Raw genomic sequence first — 16008 nt, forward strand, 5'->3', positions numbered from 1 at the left:
AAGGAACATGAGGCCCCACCCCAGACAAGCGCCTGCTCGCAGCTTCCCAGAACAGTCTGTGGCTAGGCCAGCAAGCTTAGACTCGACCAGAGACCAGTGGCTTCCTGCTGCGTTGGGGCACAGGCTGGACCTTCTCCAGAGGCTTCAGCGGACCCCGCCCTCAACCCAGCCCAGGCTTTGATTCTGCCGTGGCATTAAAATCTAATAACGAATATGTCCTGAGTTTTGTCTACATACCAGGCACTGTGCTGAGTACATTAATGTGCATGATCTTATGTAGTCTCCATAAAGCCCTATGAATATGAATGCAGTCCTCTTAATAGCCCTGTCTCACAGATGAAAAAGCTGAGATTCAGGGACACTGAGTAACTTACTAAGGTTAAACAGGTAGCAGGTAGTAGAGCTATGACTTGAACTCAAACAGTCAGATTCATAAGTGACCACAGCTCTTTCCGGAAGCACGGTCGGGAGGAAAGAACCTGGCTCTAATTCTCACCCTGTGACTTTGGGCAAGTCTCTTTCTTTCTTTGGGACTTTACTTTCCAGCTTCCAAAAGGAAGGAATGATCATGAAGGGCTCTTCCAGCGTTCATTCTGTCATGGCATTTCCTGAGTCCAGATTCTTCCATTTTTCAACTAGTATTGATTGAGCCTTGTTCTATGCCAGGCACCGTTCTAGGCACTAGGGGATTCATCTGTGAATAAGATACACAAAACTCCTCTCTTCATGGAGTCCAGTGTCAAGTGGGAAGACAGTCATTAAACAAGTAAACAAGAAAATATTGGGTAGTGATAGGTGTCATGAAGAAAATAGGGCAAAGTGATAAAGAGGGAGTTGGCAGGAAGGTTACTCCAAACAGGGGCTCAGGAGGTGATATTTAAGTGAAAACTGGTTGACAAGAAGGAACTATTCATGTGAGAATCTTAAGGGAGGCAGGAAGTGCAAAGGCGCCGAGGCAGGTCCCAGTTTTGTGTGGCTGCAGCTTGTGAACTGGAGAAATAACATGGGCCAAGGAGCTTCTGTTTTAATCTAAGTGTTATGGAAAGCCACAGGAAAATGTTAAGCAGGTAAGTAAGATGAATTGATGTATGTTTACACAAGATGTTTTAAAATAGTGGTCCCTGGGTGTCGTGAACTAGGAAGGTAGTACAAGGAGCCCTGCGAGCCTGTTCACTCATCTGGACCTGAGGCCAGGAAACAGCTGTGCAGACACTGTTCCCTCCCTCAGCAAACTACTCCCCAGGTGTGCAGGTCCTACAGCCTGGGCAGGCCATGGGCACCAAGCCGCCATCCCAGGGTGCATTCTCTCTGCATTTTATCCTCCTCCAGGGAGACCCCTCCCCTTCCCCTTCCCTCCAGCTCATCTTAACGGCGCCTGCGCTGCAAGGCGCCTGTGCAGCCACCGAGCAGAGTATCTTGCTGGGACCTGCCCAACACGGGTACTGACCTGGGGAACAGGAAGCTCTCCATACAGCAGGGCAGGCAGGGCTGGGAGGCTGCGTACACCCTGGGTTCGCAGAGCTGTGGAGCCAGTGGACCTGGGCCTGGGGTGAGGACTCATTTTCCCTCGGGGTTTCAACTTTAAAAGCAATGCCATCCTGCAGGGGTTGGAGGCCGAATGACTCAGGGGTCCCCTTCCGTTTGTGGGGGCTGGGTCAGGGGTAGGGTGAGTGTGGCTTTTGCCTGGGGCTGGCGCCACTATGGGCTGCAGCCCTAAGCATGGAGGGACAGTCGGGGGCAGGCGGGGTGGGGAATGTACAACAGCTCTTTCTGCCACTAGCTTTCAGACCTCGAGTGAAGAGTCTGCCTCCTTCCTGCCCTCTCTTTTCTGAGGTGCCTGGGCTTAGGGCACCACCAACAGAATCTCAAGAGTCGGGAGGCAGGTGGTAGGGAAGCTGGAAGGGTGGGACATATTGAAATTATTTTCTGTCACAGGCCTTCAGACTCCGAGTTAGGCAGACTTTTCTATTCCTGCCTCTTATCTCGGGATGCTGTCAGCAGGATCTTGGGGAACCCTGTGCCCAGTTCACACAGGACTCTGGGAAGGCTCGGCTCCAAGCCTCTCCTTCCCCCTTTGCCTTGGAAGTTTAACTCTTCCTTGGCTTTGAAGAGCAAGGCAACTGGAAAATCAAGTCTGGCCAGTTTTATCCAAGAATGCTTCAGCACATCTGGCTGGCAGCCACGAAGCTCCTAGGAATCAAGGCTCCCAGGGGCAAGCCAGGCATCAGCCTGGTGCACCAGTCCTACACATGGCCCTGCCAAACTCTGCCCCGCTCCTACCTGCCCCTTGCCGCATCCTTGGCCCTGGTGAGTCTCACATTTTCACCCAGGCTGGAGTTCAGGGATGGGCTCTGTGGGAAACAACAAGGGTCTAAGACAGGCAAAGCATTTATTCATGATTAGTTCAACAAGAACTAACTCCCAGGGACTAGTTCTTACCTGGTCACACACTGTGTGACTTGGAGCTTGACTGATTTCGACTTTGGGGCTCTATTTCCCCATCTATGCTCATCTAGGATGAAAAGCAGGGATAGAACCCCATCATCTCTAACGTTCATTTCAACTCAGACATTCCAGGAGCCCGAGAGTTTTCATGTTCCAGGTTACAAGATGAGTCCGAGTCATGCCCTGTCTATAAGGGACATGTGGTGAAACAGGTATAAATAGGACTGGGGCAGGGAGGCAACCCTGGTCTGTGCAAGGAGTTCCCACTAGCTATAAGGCCCTGGGCAGCTCCCTTCCTTTTATGAACCTTAGTTTCCTATTATCAATAATGGCTGATATTAAGTTAGAACTGACGATAAACCAGTCACTCTGATAAGTCATTTACCTTTATTATTTCACTAAATTTTCACAACAATCCTGTGAGACTGATAATTTTTTGATCCTTATTCTACAGAAGGTGAAATGAAGGTTCATCGAGGTTAAATAACTTGCTCTAAAAGTCACCTACCTAGCAAATGACTGAGGCAGGGCTGAGAGCCAGGAAGCCAGACACCAGGCCTGGGATCTTGGTCACTTTGCTTTCCTGCAGCCTCTGCATGTGCGGAAACAGCTCAGTTTGGCTAGAGCTCAGCCCTAATGGAAAGGCCTTGTAGGAAGGAGAGAGAGAAGAGTAGTTTAGAACCAGATTGCTAAACTTGGTTCCTGGCTAAGAGTTGGGACTATCTCACCATCACCCAAGGAGTCACAGAAAGTTTTTGGGAAAAAGAGTAAGAGTTCAGGACTGCGTTCTAGCTGCTGAGTGCCTTTGAGAGAGCATTTTGAACTAGTCTGCTATTCTTCAGCCACGGGGTTTCTCAACCATGGCACTACTGACATTGGGGCTGGATAATTCTGTTGCAGGGCTGATACGGTTTGGCTGTGTTCCCACCCAAATCTCATCTTGAATTGTAGTTCCCATAATCCCCCAGTATCACGGGAGGGATCCAGTGGGAGGTAATTGAATCATGGGGATGTATTTTTCCCATGCTGTTCTTGTAATAGTGAATAAGTCTCATGAGAGCTGATGGTTTTATAAAGGGGAGTTCCCCTGCCCACGCTCTCTTGCCTGCTGCCATGTAAGATATGCCTTTGCTTTTCCTTTGCCTTCTGCCATGATTGTGGGGTCTCCCCAGTCATGTGGAATTGTGAGTCCATTAAACCTCATTCCTTTATAAATTACCCAGTCTCGGGTATGTCTGTATTCTCAGTGTGAGAACTGACTAATACAAAGGTACCGTCCTATGCATTGTGGGATGTTTAGCAGTATCCCTGGCCTCTACCTGCCAGATGCCATTAGCACCACTGCGCCCAAGATGGGACGGCCAAAAGTATCTTCAGACATTGCCAAGTGTCCCTTGAGGGTCAAAATCACCTCCAGTTAAGAACCATAGCAGTAGAAACCATTTTTTTTCCCTAACTTGCACCCTGTCTTTTATTTTCTGCCCAGGGTTTCGGGAGTTTTCCACCATGACTATTGCCCTGCTGGGTTTTGCCATATTCTTGCTCCATTGTGCGACCTGTGAGAAGCCTCTAGAAGGGATTCTCTCCTCCTCTGCTTGGCACTTCACACACTCCTATTACAATGCCACCATCTATGAAAACTCTTCTCCCAAGACCTATGTGGAGAGCTTCGAGAAAATGGGCATCTACCTCGCAGAGCCACAGTGGGCAGTGAGGTACCGGATCATCTCTGGAGATGTGGCCAATGCATTTAAAACTGAGGAGTATGTGGTGGGCAACTTCTGCTTCCTAAGAATAAGGACAAAGAGCAGCAACACAGCTCTTCTGAACAGAGAGGTGCGAGACAGCTACACCCTCATCATCCAAGCCACAGAGAAGACCTTGGAGTTGGAAGCTTTGACCCGCGTGGTGGTCCACATCCTGGACCAGAATGACCTGAAGCCTCTCTTCTCTCCACCTTCATACAGAGTCACCATCTCTGAGGACATGCCCTTGAAGAGCCCCATCTGCAAGGTGACTGCCACAGATGCTGATCTAGGCCAGAATGCTGAGTTCTATTATGCCTTTAACACAAGGTCAGAGATGTTTGCCATCCATCCCACCAGCGGTGTGGTCACTGTGGCTGGGAAGCTTAACGTCACCTGGCGAGGGAAGCATGAGCTCCAGGTGCTAGCTGTGGACCGCATGCGGAAAATCTCTGAGGGCGATGGGTTTGGCAGCCTGGCTGCACTTGTCGTTCATGTGGAGCCTGCCCTCAGGAAGCCCCCAGCCATTGCTTCGGTGGTGGTGACTCCACCAGACAGCAATGATGGTACCACCTATGCCACTGTACTGGTCGATGCAAATAGCTCAGGAGCTGAAGTGGAGTCAGTGGAAGTTGTTGGTGGTGACCCTGGAAAGCACTTCAAAGCCATCAAGTCTTATGCCCGGAGCAATGAGTTCAGTTTGGTGTCTGTCAAAGACATCAACTGGATGGAGTACCTTCATGGGTTCAACCTCAGCCTCCAGGCCAGGAGTGGGAGTGGCCCTTATTTTTATTCCCAGATCAGGGGCTTTCACCTACCACCTTCCAAATTGGCTTCCCTCAAATTCGAGAAGGCTGTTTACAGAGTGCAACTTAGTGAGTTTTCCCCTCCTGGCAGTCGGGTAGTGATGGTGAGAGTCACCCCAGCCTTCCCCAACCTGCAGTATGTTCTAAAGCCATCTTCAGAGAATGTAGGATTTAAACTTAATGCTCGAACTGGGTTGATCACCACCACGAAGCTCATGGACTTCCACGACAGAGCCCACTATCAGCTACACATCAGAACCTCACCGGGCCAGGTCTCCACCATGGTTGTCATTGACATTGTGGACTGCAACAACCATGCCCCCATCTTCAACAGGTCTTCCTATGATGGCACCTTGGATGAGAACATCCCTCCAGGCACCAGTGTTTTGGCTGTGACTGCCACTGACCGGGATCACGGGGAGAATGGATATGTCACCTATTCCATTGCTGGACCAAAAGCTTTGCCGTTTTCTATTGACCCTTACCTGGGGATCATCTCCACCTCCAAACCCACAGACTATGAACTCATGAAGAGAATTTATACCTTCCGGGTAAGAGCATCAGACTGGGGATCCCCCTTTCGCCGGGAGAAGGAAGTGTCCATTTTTCTTCAGCTCAGGAACTTGAATGACAACCAGCCCATGTTTGAAGAAGTCAACTGCACAGGGTCTATCCACCAAGACTGGCCAGTAGGGAAATCAATAGTGACTATGTCAGCCATAGATGTGGATGAGCTTCAGAACCTAAAATACGAGATTATATCAGGCAATGAATTAGAGTATTTTGATCTAAATCATTTCTCCGGAGTGATATCCCTCAAGCGCTCTTTTATCAATCTTACTGCTGGTCAACCCACCAGTTATTCCCTGAAAATTACAGCCTCAGATGGCAAAAACTATGCCTCACCCACAACTTTGAATATTACTGTGGTGAAGGACCCTCATTTTGAAGTTCCTGTAACATGTGATAAAACAGGAGTATTGACACAGTTCACAAAGACTATCCTCCACTCTATTGGGCTTCAGAACCAGGAGTCCAGTGATGAGGAATTCACTTCTTTAAGCACATATCAGATTAATCATTACACCCCCCAGTTTGAGGACCACTTCCCCCAATCCATTGATGTCCTTGAGAGTGTCCCTATCAACACCCCCTTGGCCCGCCTAGCAGCCACTGACCCTGATGCTGGTTTTAATGGCAAACTGGTCTATGTGATTGCAGATGGCAATGAGGAGGGCTGCTTTGACATAGAGCTGGAGACAGGGCTGCTCACTGTAGCTGCTCCCTTGGACTATGAAGCCACCAATTTCTACATCCTCAATGTAACAGTATATGACCTGGGCACTCCCCAGAAGTCCTCCTGGAAGCTGCTGACAGTGAATGTGAAAGACTGGAATGACAACGCACCCAGGTTTCCTCCTGGTGGGTACCAGTTAACCATCTCGGAGGACACAGAAGTTGGAACCACAATTGCAGAGCTGACAACCAAAGATGCTGACTCAGAAGACAATGGCAGGGTTCGCTACACCCTGCTAAGCCCCACAGAGAAGTTCTCCCTCCACCCTCTCACTGGGGAACTGGTTGTTACAGGACACCTGGACCGCGAATCAGAGCCTCGGTACATACTCAAGGTGGAGGCCAGGGATCAGCCCAGCAAGGGCCACCAGCTCTTCTCTGTCACTGACCTGATAATCACATTGGAGGATGTCAATGACAACTCTCCCCAGTGCATCACAGAACGCAACAGGCTGAAGGTCCCAGAGGACCTGCCCCCCGGGACTGTCTTGACATTTCTGGATGCCTCTGATCCTGACCTGGGCCCCGCAGGTGAAGTGCGATATGTTCTGATGGATGGCGCCCATGGGACCTTCCGGGTGGACCTGATGACAGGGGCGCTCATTCTGGAGAGAGAGCTGGACTTTGAGAGGCGAGCTGGGTACAATCTGAGCCTGTGGGCCAGTGACAGTGGGAGGCCCCTGGCCCGCAGGACCCTCTGCCATGTGGAGGTGATCGTCCTGGACGTGAATGAGAATCTCCACCCTCCACACTTTGCCTCCTTCGTGTACCAGGGCCAGGTGCAGGAGAACAGCCCCTCGGGAACTCAGGTGATGGTAGTGGCTGCCCAGGACGATGACAGTGGCTTGGATGGGGAGCTCCAGTACTTCTTGCGTGCTGGCACTGGACTCGCAGCCTTCAGCATCAACCAAGACACAGGTACTGGGGGTGGGGTAGGATAGGGTGCCAGGGCCTGGGGTAGATGGGCTGAAGGAGAAAATAGAGATTCCTGTGTATTTTATTTTTAATTTGTTTTTACTGGAAATATATGTCTATATATGTGCATATAGACATACACATATATGCACATATATTACATATTCTGTTTATAAACTTAATACATCAGATTATAAATTTTTTATATACAATTTTAAAATGAATGCTCCCCCATGTTCCATCATCCCAGATATAATCTTTATTAACAGTTTGGTCTATAATCTTCTAAAGTTTCTTTCTTTGTGTCTTATATATCATATATTGTTCATTTTACTATTATGAAAATATAGTATAATAGATACTATTCTAAAATTTACTTTTTTCATGTCATATAACATCAACATATTTTATTTGTCAGTTCATTTGTTTTAATTGGCCACATATTATTCTACCATATAGGCATAATATTCTTATTTATATACTTTTACTTATATACCTCAGTCTCTACAGAAAAAAAACTTTTCTTTTTTTGAGACGGAGTCTTGCTCTGTCACCCAGGCTGGAGTAAAGTGGTGTAATCTCAGCTCATTGCAATCTCTGTCCCCCGAGTTCAAGCGATTCTCCTGCCTTAGGCTCCTGAAAGTAGCTAAAATTACAGGTACCCACCATCATGCTCGGCTAACTTTTGTATTTTTAGTAGCGATGGGGTTTCGCCATATCAGCCAGGCTGGTCTCGACCTCCTGACCTCAGGTGATCCACCCATCTTGGCCTCCCAAAGTGCTAGGATTGCTAGTGTGAGCCACCATGCCTGGCCGAAAAATTCTTAAAAACGAAGTTTCTAGGTCAGAGGACAATGTGCATTTTCTGTGTTAGCAAGTATTTCCAAATTGCTCTCCAAAAATGTGACACAACCACATTCCTTTTTTTAAGTTTCAAGGAAAATATGTGTAAGTCAGCACTTTTTGAGTGCCCAGTACTGGTAAGGCCCTAAGATAGGTACCTGCAGGAGATCCAAGGTGACTAAAGGCAGATGGCTGCCCTCAAGGAGTTTGCAATTTGGTAGGTGATTTATTTCCACCAAAACCAAGTTGTAATAACTTGTTCTCAATGTTGGCTTTCAGCAACCTTTGTCTCTTAACTCCAGCCACTGAAAGAAAATAGCTTAATCTAATTAAGCTGTGTAATTAGAAAGAGCATTAGATTAAGAGTCAATCCCAGACCCAGTTCTTCCACATACTTGCTACATGATCTTGGTCAAGTCGTGCTCCCTCTCTAAGCCTCAGTTTCCCCAGTGGTCGTCTCTGTCATGCTATGGCTGTAAGCATGGGCCACGCCCTCTCACACAGACCCTGCCAGTACAGCATGATCCATGAGAGCTTGGGGTGTAATCTTCTTTTGCTCATTCTTGGACCCTCAACTTCTAGAATAGTGCTAGCCCATAGTAAGCAATTTGTGGAGGGAATGAACTAAAAAATGAAGCTCAGGCCGGGCGCGGTGGCTCAAGCCTGTAATCCCAGCACTTTGGGAGGCCGAGACGGGCGGATCACTAGGTCAGGAGATCGAGACCATCCTGGCTAACACGGTGAAACCCCGTCTCTACTAAAAAATACAAAAAACTAGCCGGGCAAGGTGGCGGGCGCCTGTAGTCCCAGCTACTCAGGAGGCTGAGACAGGAGAATGGCCCGAACCCGGGAGGCGGAGCTTGCAGTGAGCTGAGATCCGGCCACTGCACTCCAGCCTGGGCGACAGAGCGAGACTCCGTCTCAAAAAAAAAAAAAAAAAAAAAAAAAAAAAAAAAAAAAAATGAAGCTCAGCCCCTTAAAATCATGAAAATGATGGAGAAGGGAATGGCAATTTATTCATCAAATCCCTAACCCTGAAATTGATTATCTACCAGGACATAAAGTGTGAAGGAAAGAATTTAAGGACAACTATAAGAAAACCTCACTTACAGAATGTGAAATAGATCAATGGAACTTGGGTTTAAGTAGTCAAGAGAAAGTAGATAAACTACCACTGTCTTCTGAAAACCCTAAATATGCTCACATGCTAAAGGCATGGGCCCATTTTAGCAGAGGAATGTTCTGAGAGGTTCTAGAATAAGGATATTAATTCCCCTGTGTTCAACTCAGCATCCCCCGCATTATATTGGTAGAAGCAGTTTCTTCTTTTCATAGGAAATCTACTTATTAATATCCTTTCCACAGTACAGTTTGGGGAATGGTGGGTAAGGGTGATTTCTAAAGCCATTTTGAGCTCTAAAGTATTTTGGGTTTGCTGACTTACTGTCCCTAGGAATGATTCAGACTCTGGCACCCCTGGACCGAGAATTTGCATCTTACTACTGGTTGACGGTATTAGCAGTGGACAGGGGTTCCGTGCCTCTCTCTTCTGTAACGGAAGTCTACATTGAGGTTACGGATGCCAATGACAACCCACCCCAGATGTCCCAAGCTGTGTTCTACCCCTCCATCCAGGAGGATGCTCCCGTGGGCACCTCTGTGCTTCAACTGGATGCCTGGGACCCAGACTCCAGTTCCAAAGGGAAGTTGACCTTCAACATCACCAGTGGGAACCACATGGGATTCTTTATTATTCACCCTGTTACAGGTAAGGATCCAAAAACTGGTTGAACAGGGATCTCTAAAATAGTGGTTCTCAAATTGTGGGCCCCAATCAGCGCCATCAGCATTACTGTGAACTTGGAAATTCAAATTCTCCAGCCCCACCCTAAACCCACTGAATCAAAATTTCGAGGGTGAGGCCCAGCAATCCGTGTTTTCGCAAGACTTGCAGGGGATTCTGATGTATTTCAAATGTGTGCTAACATTTGACAATGCTGTTCTACAAAGTCCATCTCTGTGTGAAAATGAAAAGGATCTGTCTTCATGTTTCTTTCCTTGGGGCCCAAGGAAACTAAGCAGGTTGCCCATTGGTCAACCTGAGACTAGTTCAGACCTCCAAATGGTCCCAACCTGACTCTCTCCTGAGTCATGAGCCACAGGTTGAATCCCTTAACCCTAGTTTCAGACTGATCTCAACCCTGCCTAGAGTGTTGGCAATGTGAATCCACTTATGTTGTCAACCATCTCGGGAGCACCTGCCCAAAGCCTTCTGGGGCAAGGATGGTGGATGGTTGGGAGAAATCCAGACATTGGCAGCTGGCAGCAATGAGTCAGACATTGCCCATAAAGGTGTTTTGTTTGATTTGCTTAAGCTTTATACAATTATTTTTTAAGTTGCAGCCAACACATAAAATTAGAAAATTCCACAAAACATTCCAGATTTCTGGTTGTTCTTTAAAAATGGAAGGATCAGGCCACACTGTCTTCATAGTCCCACTGGGCCACAGTGGCCTGGAGCCAACAACTGCTCTCTTTGTAGACCTGGCACAGATGCTCTGGTCCCTGCAGTTCCTGCCATCCCCTGTTATTCCCAGCCTGCCTCCCTCATTGACACCACCTGCCTGGCTTTCCTTGGTGTTGCAGTGTGAGAGCTAGGTCCCACTGCTGCCGACGCTTCTTAAAACCGCATCTTCCTCTTGGGGGATGAACAACAATCCTATTGTAGAGAAGGCTGACATATTCCCCACTGAACCCAACATCCTGTTTTCCGTCTCCAACAATTTACTCTTGTTCGAGAAGGATGGAACCTGGTGAGATTGGAGGAAGGGAAGAATGCGGGCGGGCAGTCCCTTTATTCTTAAGACAAAAGGGAACCAGGAGGAGGATGAGGCTGGGAGTCCTGGAGCAGACAGGAGGGTGAGTTAGATATAAGTGCCTATTTGCCTGGTAACATTTGTTGCCAACCTTTCCTGTTAACCTTTGACCTCAAGGTATGGAGTAGTTCTAGGAGGAGGATGCTTTTCTCCTGGAAAACAGGCTGAAGCTGGCTCTCTACCTGGGCCCACCCTGTCCCTCCCTGTCCCTCCCTCTTCAGGAGTGGGAAGAGATCTCTCACCTAAGGCATTAACTTCTCAGCTTCTTCCAAATCCTTGCTCTGTTTACTATCAACAGTTCCCTGACAGCAGGTCTGGCAAAATGCCCTAGAGGGCAGAGATGTTCTTAGCCTTCCTGCAGTTGAAAGGAAGAAATCTTTATACGCATGAACTTTTTCAAAAGTAGAACAAATCACCAATGCGCCCCCAGCCCACCTTTCTCATCACCATCATTACTTTGTCCCCCTTCCCTACTTGGATGCCTTGCATGGCTTCCCTGTGCCCTTAAAGTCAGTAAACCAGACACAGTGGCTCTCACCTGTGATCCCAGCACTTGGGGAGGCCGAGGCAGGAGGATAGCTTGAGCCCAGGTGTTCAAGAGCTCCCTGGGCAACATGGCGAAATCCCATCTCTACAAAACATACAAAAATTAGCCTAGTGTGATGGTGTGCACCTGAAGTCCCAGCTACTCAGGAGGCGGAAGTAGCAAGACGGCTTGTGCCTGGGAGGTTGAGGCTGCAGTGAGGCATGATCACATCACTGGTCTTCAGCCTGGGTGACAGAACAAGAGCCTGTCTCGGAAAAGAAAGAAAGAAAGAGAGAGAGAGAGAGAGAGAGAGAGAGAGAGAGAGAGAGAGAGAGAAAGACAGGGAGGGAGGGAGGGAGGGAGGGAGGGAGGGAGGGAAGGAAGGAAGGAAGGAAGGAAGGAAGGAAGGAAGGAAGGAAGGAAGGAAGGAAGGAAGGAAGGAAGGAAGGAAGTCAGATTCTGCTGTGTCCTACAAAGTCATGCCTGGTCTGTCCTTGCTGACCTCTCTGGCCTCATCTTGCCCCTCTCCTGCTGCCCCTCCCCATGTTCCAGTCACATGGCCTTCCTCCGTCGGGGCCCCTCCACACAGAATTTTGCATGTGCCATTCTCTCTAGCAGGCAACTCTTCTCTCCTTTTGTCTGGTTAACTCCCGCTCTTCTTTCAGATGCCAGCCCAGCTGTTCTTACCTTAGAGAAGGCTGTCCTGATACCCTAACACACTTTCCAGCACCACCTACTCCTTTTGTGACGTTATATTCACTTGTGTGATTATTCCATTAATAGTCTGTGTCCTTCACTAGACTTCAGAGTTCCCCCAGAAAAGGGACCCTAACTGTTGGTGCCCACCACAATTTCTTCTGTACCTGTCACACATTAGGAGCTCAACACATAATTGCTAAATGGATGAATGAATCTCTGCCAGCATCCACAATCTTTTGTTAAACTTAGGATTCATTCACACACTCAGCAAATATTTAAAGGTGTCTGCCCTTACAAGGCTTCTAAACAATGTGCCGTGGAGTTATATGAAGACAAATAAAACACGATTTCAGGTGTTGAGCAATTCAGTCCATCAGGAGCATGAAGATTTGGATATAAACACGATAGAACCAGTTTGAAAGGGTGTAACATCGTAAAATATGCGTAGATACAGTGCCCTGGCCACTCAGAAGAAGGAGGAAGCTGCTCTGGGTGGTAGATCTGCAAGGGCTTCATGGAACAGGGGTGGTTATGCTGAGCTGGAGGGTGGGAGGATTTTGAGAGGCAGCAGTCTGGGAGAGCAAATGGGCGAGGATGATGACACAGGTGCTATCTGAGAGGGAGGAAGACCCTGATCTTGTTGAAGACAATACAAGTAGATGGACTTTCTAAAGGTTTATCACAGTTCCACCACTTATAAATAATGAGATCTTGGGAAAGTGATTTACCTGCTCTATGCTTGAGTTTTCTCACCAGTGAAATGGAGATTATAATAGAGACCACCTGGGCTGTTGTGAGGATTAAATGAGTTAATATACAGAGCTACAGAAAGAGCTTAGCTGAATGCCTGTGCATGTGAGAGCTCCAAAAGGGTTGGTTCTTTGATGCTGCAGGAGGGAAGAAGAGGAAGATAAAGATGGAAAGGTAGCTGGGGCAAGACCTAGATTGTGGTGACTCAGGATAAGAGGAGTTCAAGATCAGGAATCTATCAGAGATAGAATCAACAACAGTAGGAAAACGGAGGAGGGAAGATGAAGGGTCAAATATGGGTCTGAGATGGGGTGCTGGGGAAACATTTGTTTGGAGGAGAAAAATGGTAAGAGTGAAGTCCACTGAGTGCCACCTCATCCAGGAAGGGCGAGAGGGGTTTTCTATGCACCTTAGTGAATGTGCACACAGCCCTGTGGAGGTGGTTCTGCTATATCCCCATTCTATTCAGGCACTTCTTGGGAACTCTGACACTGACTTCAGAGAGGAGGATGAGGATGAGAATAGGGGCCACTGTGCAGGATGCCACAGGGCATTGATTCCAGAGGCACAGGACCTTAGAAGGTCAGGGGAGGCAGTGGCGAGAGGCAGAAGGAGAAAACAAAAACCAAATGGGGTTGGAGGAGAGAGGGAGAGAGAGACAGAGAGGCTGAGATTCAGAGGCACAAGGGGAGACGAGAGAGAAGAGCTGGAAGAGAGGAGTAGGATGGTGAAGGAGATACACAGAGAGAAAAGAGCAAAGGGAGAGGAGAGAAGGGCAGGGAGGAAAGGAAGGGATGGAGCCAGATGGAAGGCTTACCTGCCAAGACCCCCTAGTCCTTACGTTCTTCCTGGGGGACCCCAGCCCAAGGCCCTCCCCCATGAGGCACCTGAGCTTGGGGCCAAGCTGGGACAGTGTCCACACCCTCCCGTCCCACAGGAGTGTGTCTTTCCTTCCCTTTGTTCTTCTTTGACTGGAAGGGTGCCTGAGTGTGGAGCTTCTCAGGAGCCTTCTCCAATTCCTCACATGCCAACCTTCAGTTAGGGAAGAAAAAGCTGAAATGACTTGTGTTCAACTACACAAGGCGAAAACATGCCCCTAACAGAGCCCACATCCTCACACCACACTCCCATTGCCATGACTGGAGGCTCTGGCCCAGCACCGAATCCCTGTTCCCCTTGCTGAGCTCCCAGCTCTGTCACTGAGCCCCCCAGGGAACCTCTGGGCTCTTCACTGAGCTTCTTTTTCTACACTTAATTCCATGATCTCAATCACTTCATCACCTAAACAAGATCAGGAAACTTACTGAAAGTGTTCAGATGTTCCATTAACCTTGACCAGTAACTCTGGTTTCATTTACAAGAGACCATCCACATGAACCATGGCCTCTGAGGCCATGGCTTTGGATGACCTCTGGGCCCCTGAAAACCTCCACCTCAACTTCCCGGAATCTTGCAGAGAGCTAGCACCTTCTCTGCCCAACTTCTTCAATTATGGATGAACTGAGAGAAGTGAGAGGAGATGAACTGAGAGGAGCCCCCTCTCTATTCATCTGGCACCAGCCTGTCATGGGAAGAGCCAGTACTAGGACCCTAGTGAATAGTAATAATAATAAATGGGGAAAATGCTATCACTTCGTGGTTTCTCTGAAACTGAAGGCAATAGTTGTTATTTCTGCTGCAGCTCCTGACAAGCTGCTTTTTTTCTTTTTCTTTTTCTTTTTTTTTTTTTTTTTTAAGGAATCTTGCTCTGTCACCCAGGTTGGAGTGCAGTGGCGCGATCTTAGCTTACTGCAACTTCTGCCTCTTGGGTTCAAGCAATTCTCCTGTTTCAGCCTCCCTAGTAGCTGGGACTACAGGCACATGCCACAACACCCGGCTAATTTTTTTGTATTTTTAGTAGAGATGAGGTTTTACCATATTGGTCAAGCTGGTCTCAAACTCCTGACCTCAGGTGATCCGCCCACCTCGGCCTCCCAAAGTGCTGGGATTACAGATGTGAGCCACCATGCCCGGGCGACAAGCTGCCTTTTTTACTCAACAATATATTGTGTGCAGCATTTCCCCATCTACAAAATGTATTTTGAATAGTTGCTTAAGATTCCTTTTTATGTAAACTGTATACAACTGGTCCCTTATATGGATTGTGTCCAATTATCTGCTTTTAAAACATGACTAAGGTGAACACTGTGTGTACTCATCTTCCCAGATGTATGCACTGATTTCCTTAGAATAAATTCCTTAAAGTGGGATGAGAAGTTCAGAACTTAAGCCAGAAAGATGTTAAAGGTCGCCCAATTCCATTCCTCCTTTTGCAGAGGAGGCTGGGGTTGAAATAAGGTTGAGAGAATTAACAGGAGCTTCCTGGAGTCAAGCAAGGCACAGAGGGGATTAGTGGGTCCCCTGTAAGGAACCTGAGGCTGGAGTTGGGGGTTGGCAGGGCCATAGGAGGGGAAGGGAGAGGCTGAGGCAGGAGGTAGAGTCCTTTCTGGAGGCCTCCCAATCCCAAAGACCCTGAATGCTTTCCCAGCCTCACCATGACCCCTAACCCATTCCTGTCCCAACATGTGAATTCTCAGAATTGAATTGGTTGCCAGGACTTTTTCAGATGTAAAGATAGAAACCCAATGCAGGTTGGCTGAGGCAATAAAAGACATTGTTTTTCTTACTTTATGGAAAATTCCAGACATATGATGGCTGCAGGCACAGGTGTAGCCAGCGTTCGAATAATGTAATGAAGGCTCTGCCTCTGCTCATCTCTTGGCCTTATTTTCTCTGAGTGGGTCTATCCTCAGGAGTCCCTCTTCTTGTTGCTATCAGGCTTCCTCCTGTCCTCTCAGCACACCAGCAGGAAAAGTCTCTTTCTAGAGCTCTTGCAAAAGTCCCAGAATTGATTCTTATCAGACAGATGGGTCCCTTGTCTATTGCAGAGCCAGTTGCGAGGGCCAGGGGGATAGTCTGTGCTGACTGGCTATCCTTGGGCTATAAACTTCTCCCCAGGAGGTTCAGCCTCACCCCAGATAGTGAAGGACTAAAATTGGTTTCCCCTCAGGAGAACTGGCGTTTGTTAATTAAAAGAAGAGGAAATGAATGATGAGCAGAAGACATTC

At 48.0% G+C, this 16008-nt stretch overlaps 1 protein-coding gene across 1 annotated transcript in view; it reads left to right on the forward strand.

The window, feature by feature from the left end:
* FAT2 (FAT atypical cadherin 2) overlaps positions 1-16008 on the forward strand; it is an 88722-nt gene that overhangs the window by 19079 nt on the left and 53635 nt on the right. Inside the window, exons 2-3 of the mRNA XM_050793611.1 lie at positions 3932-7210; positions 9504-9818. Coding sequence (XP_050649568.1) covers positions 3952-7210; positions 9504-9818 — 3574 coding nt within the window. The 5' untranslated portion in view covers positions 3932-3951. The remainder of the gene's footprint in view (positions 1-3931; positions 7211-9503; positions 9819-16008) is intronic.

The sequence above is a fragment of the Macaca thibetana genome, chromosome 6 (genome assembly GCF_024542745.1).
Source record: "Macaca thibetana thibetana isolate TM-01 chromosome 6, ASM2454274v1, whole genome shotgun sequence".
NCBI lineage: Eukaryota > Metazoa > Chordata > Mammalia > Primates > Cercopithecidae > Macaca > Macaca thibetana.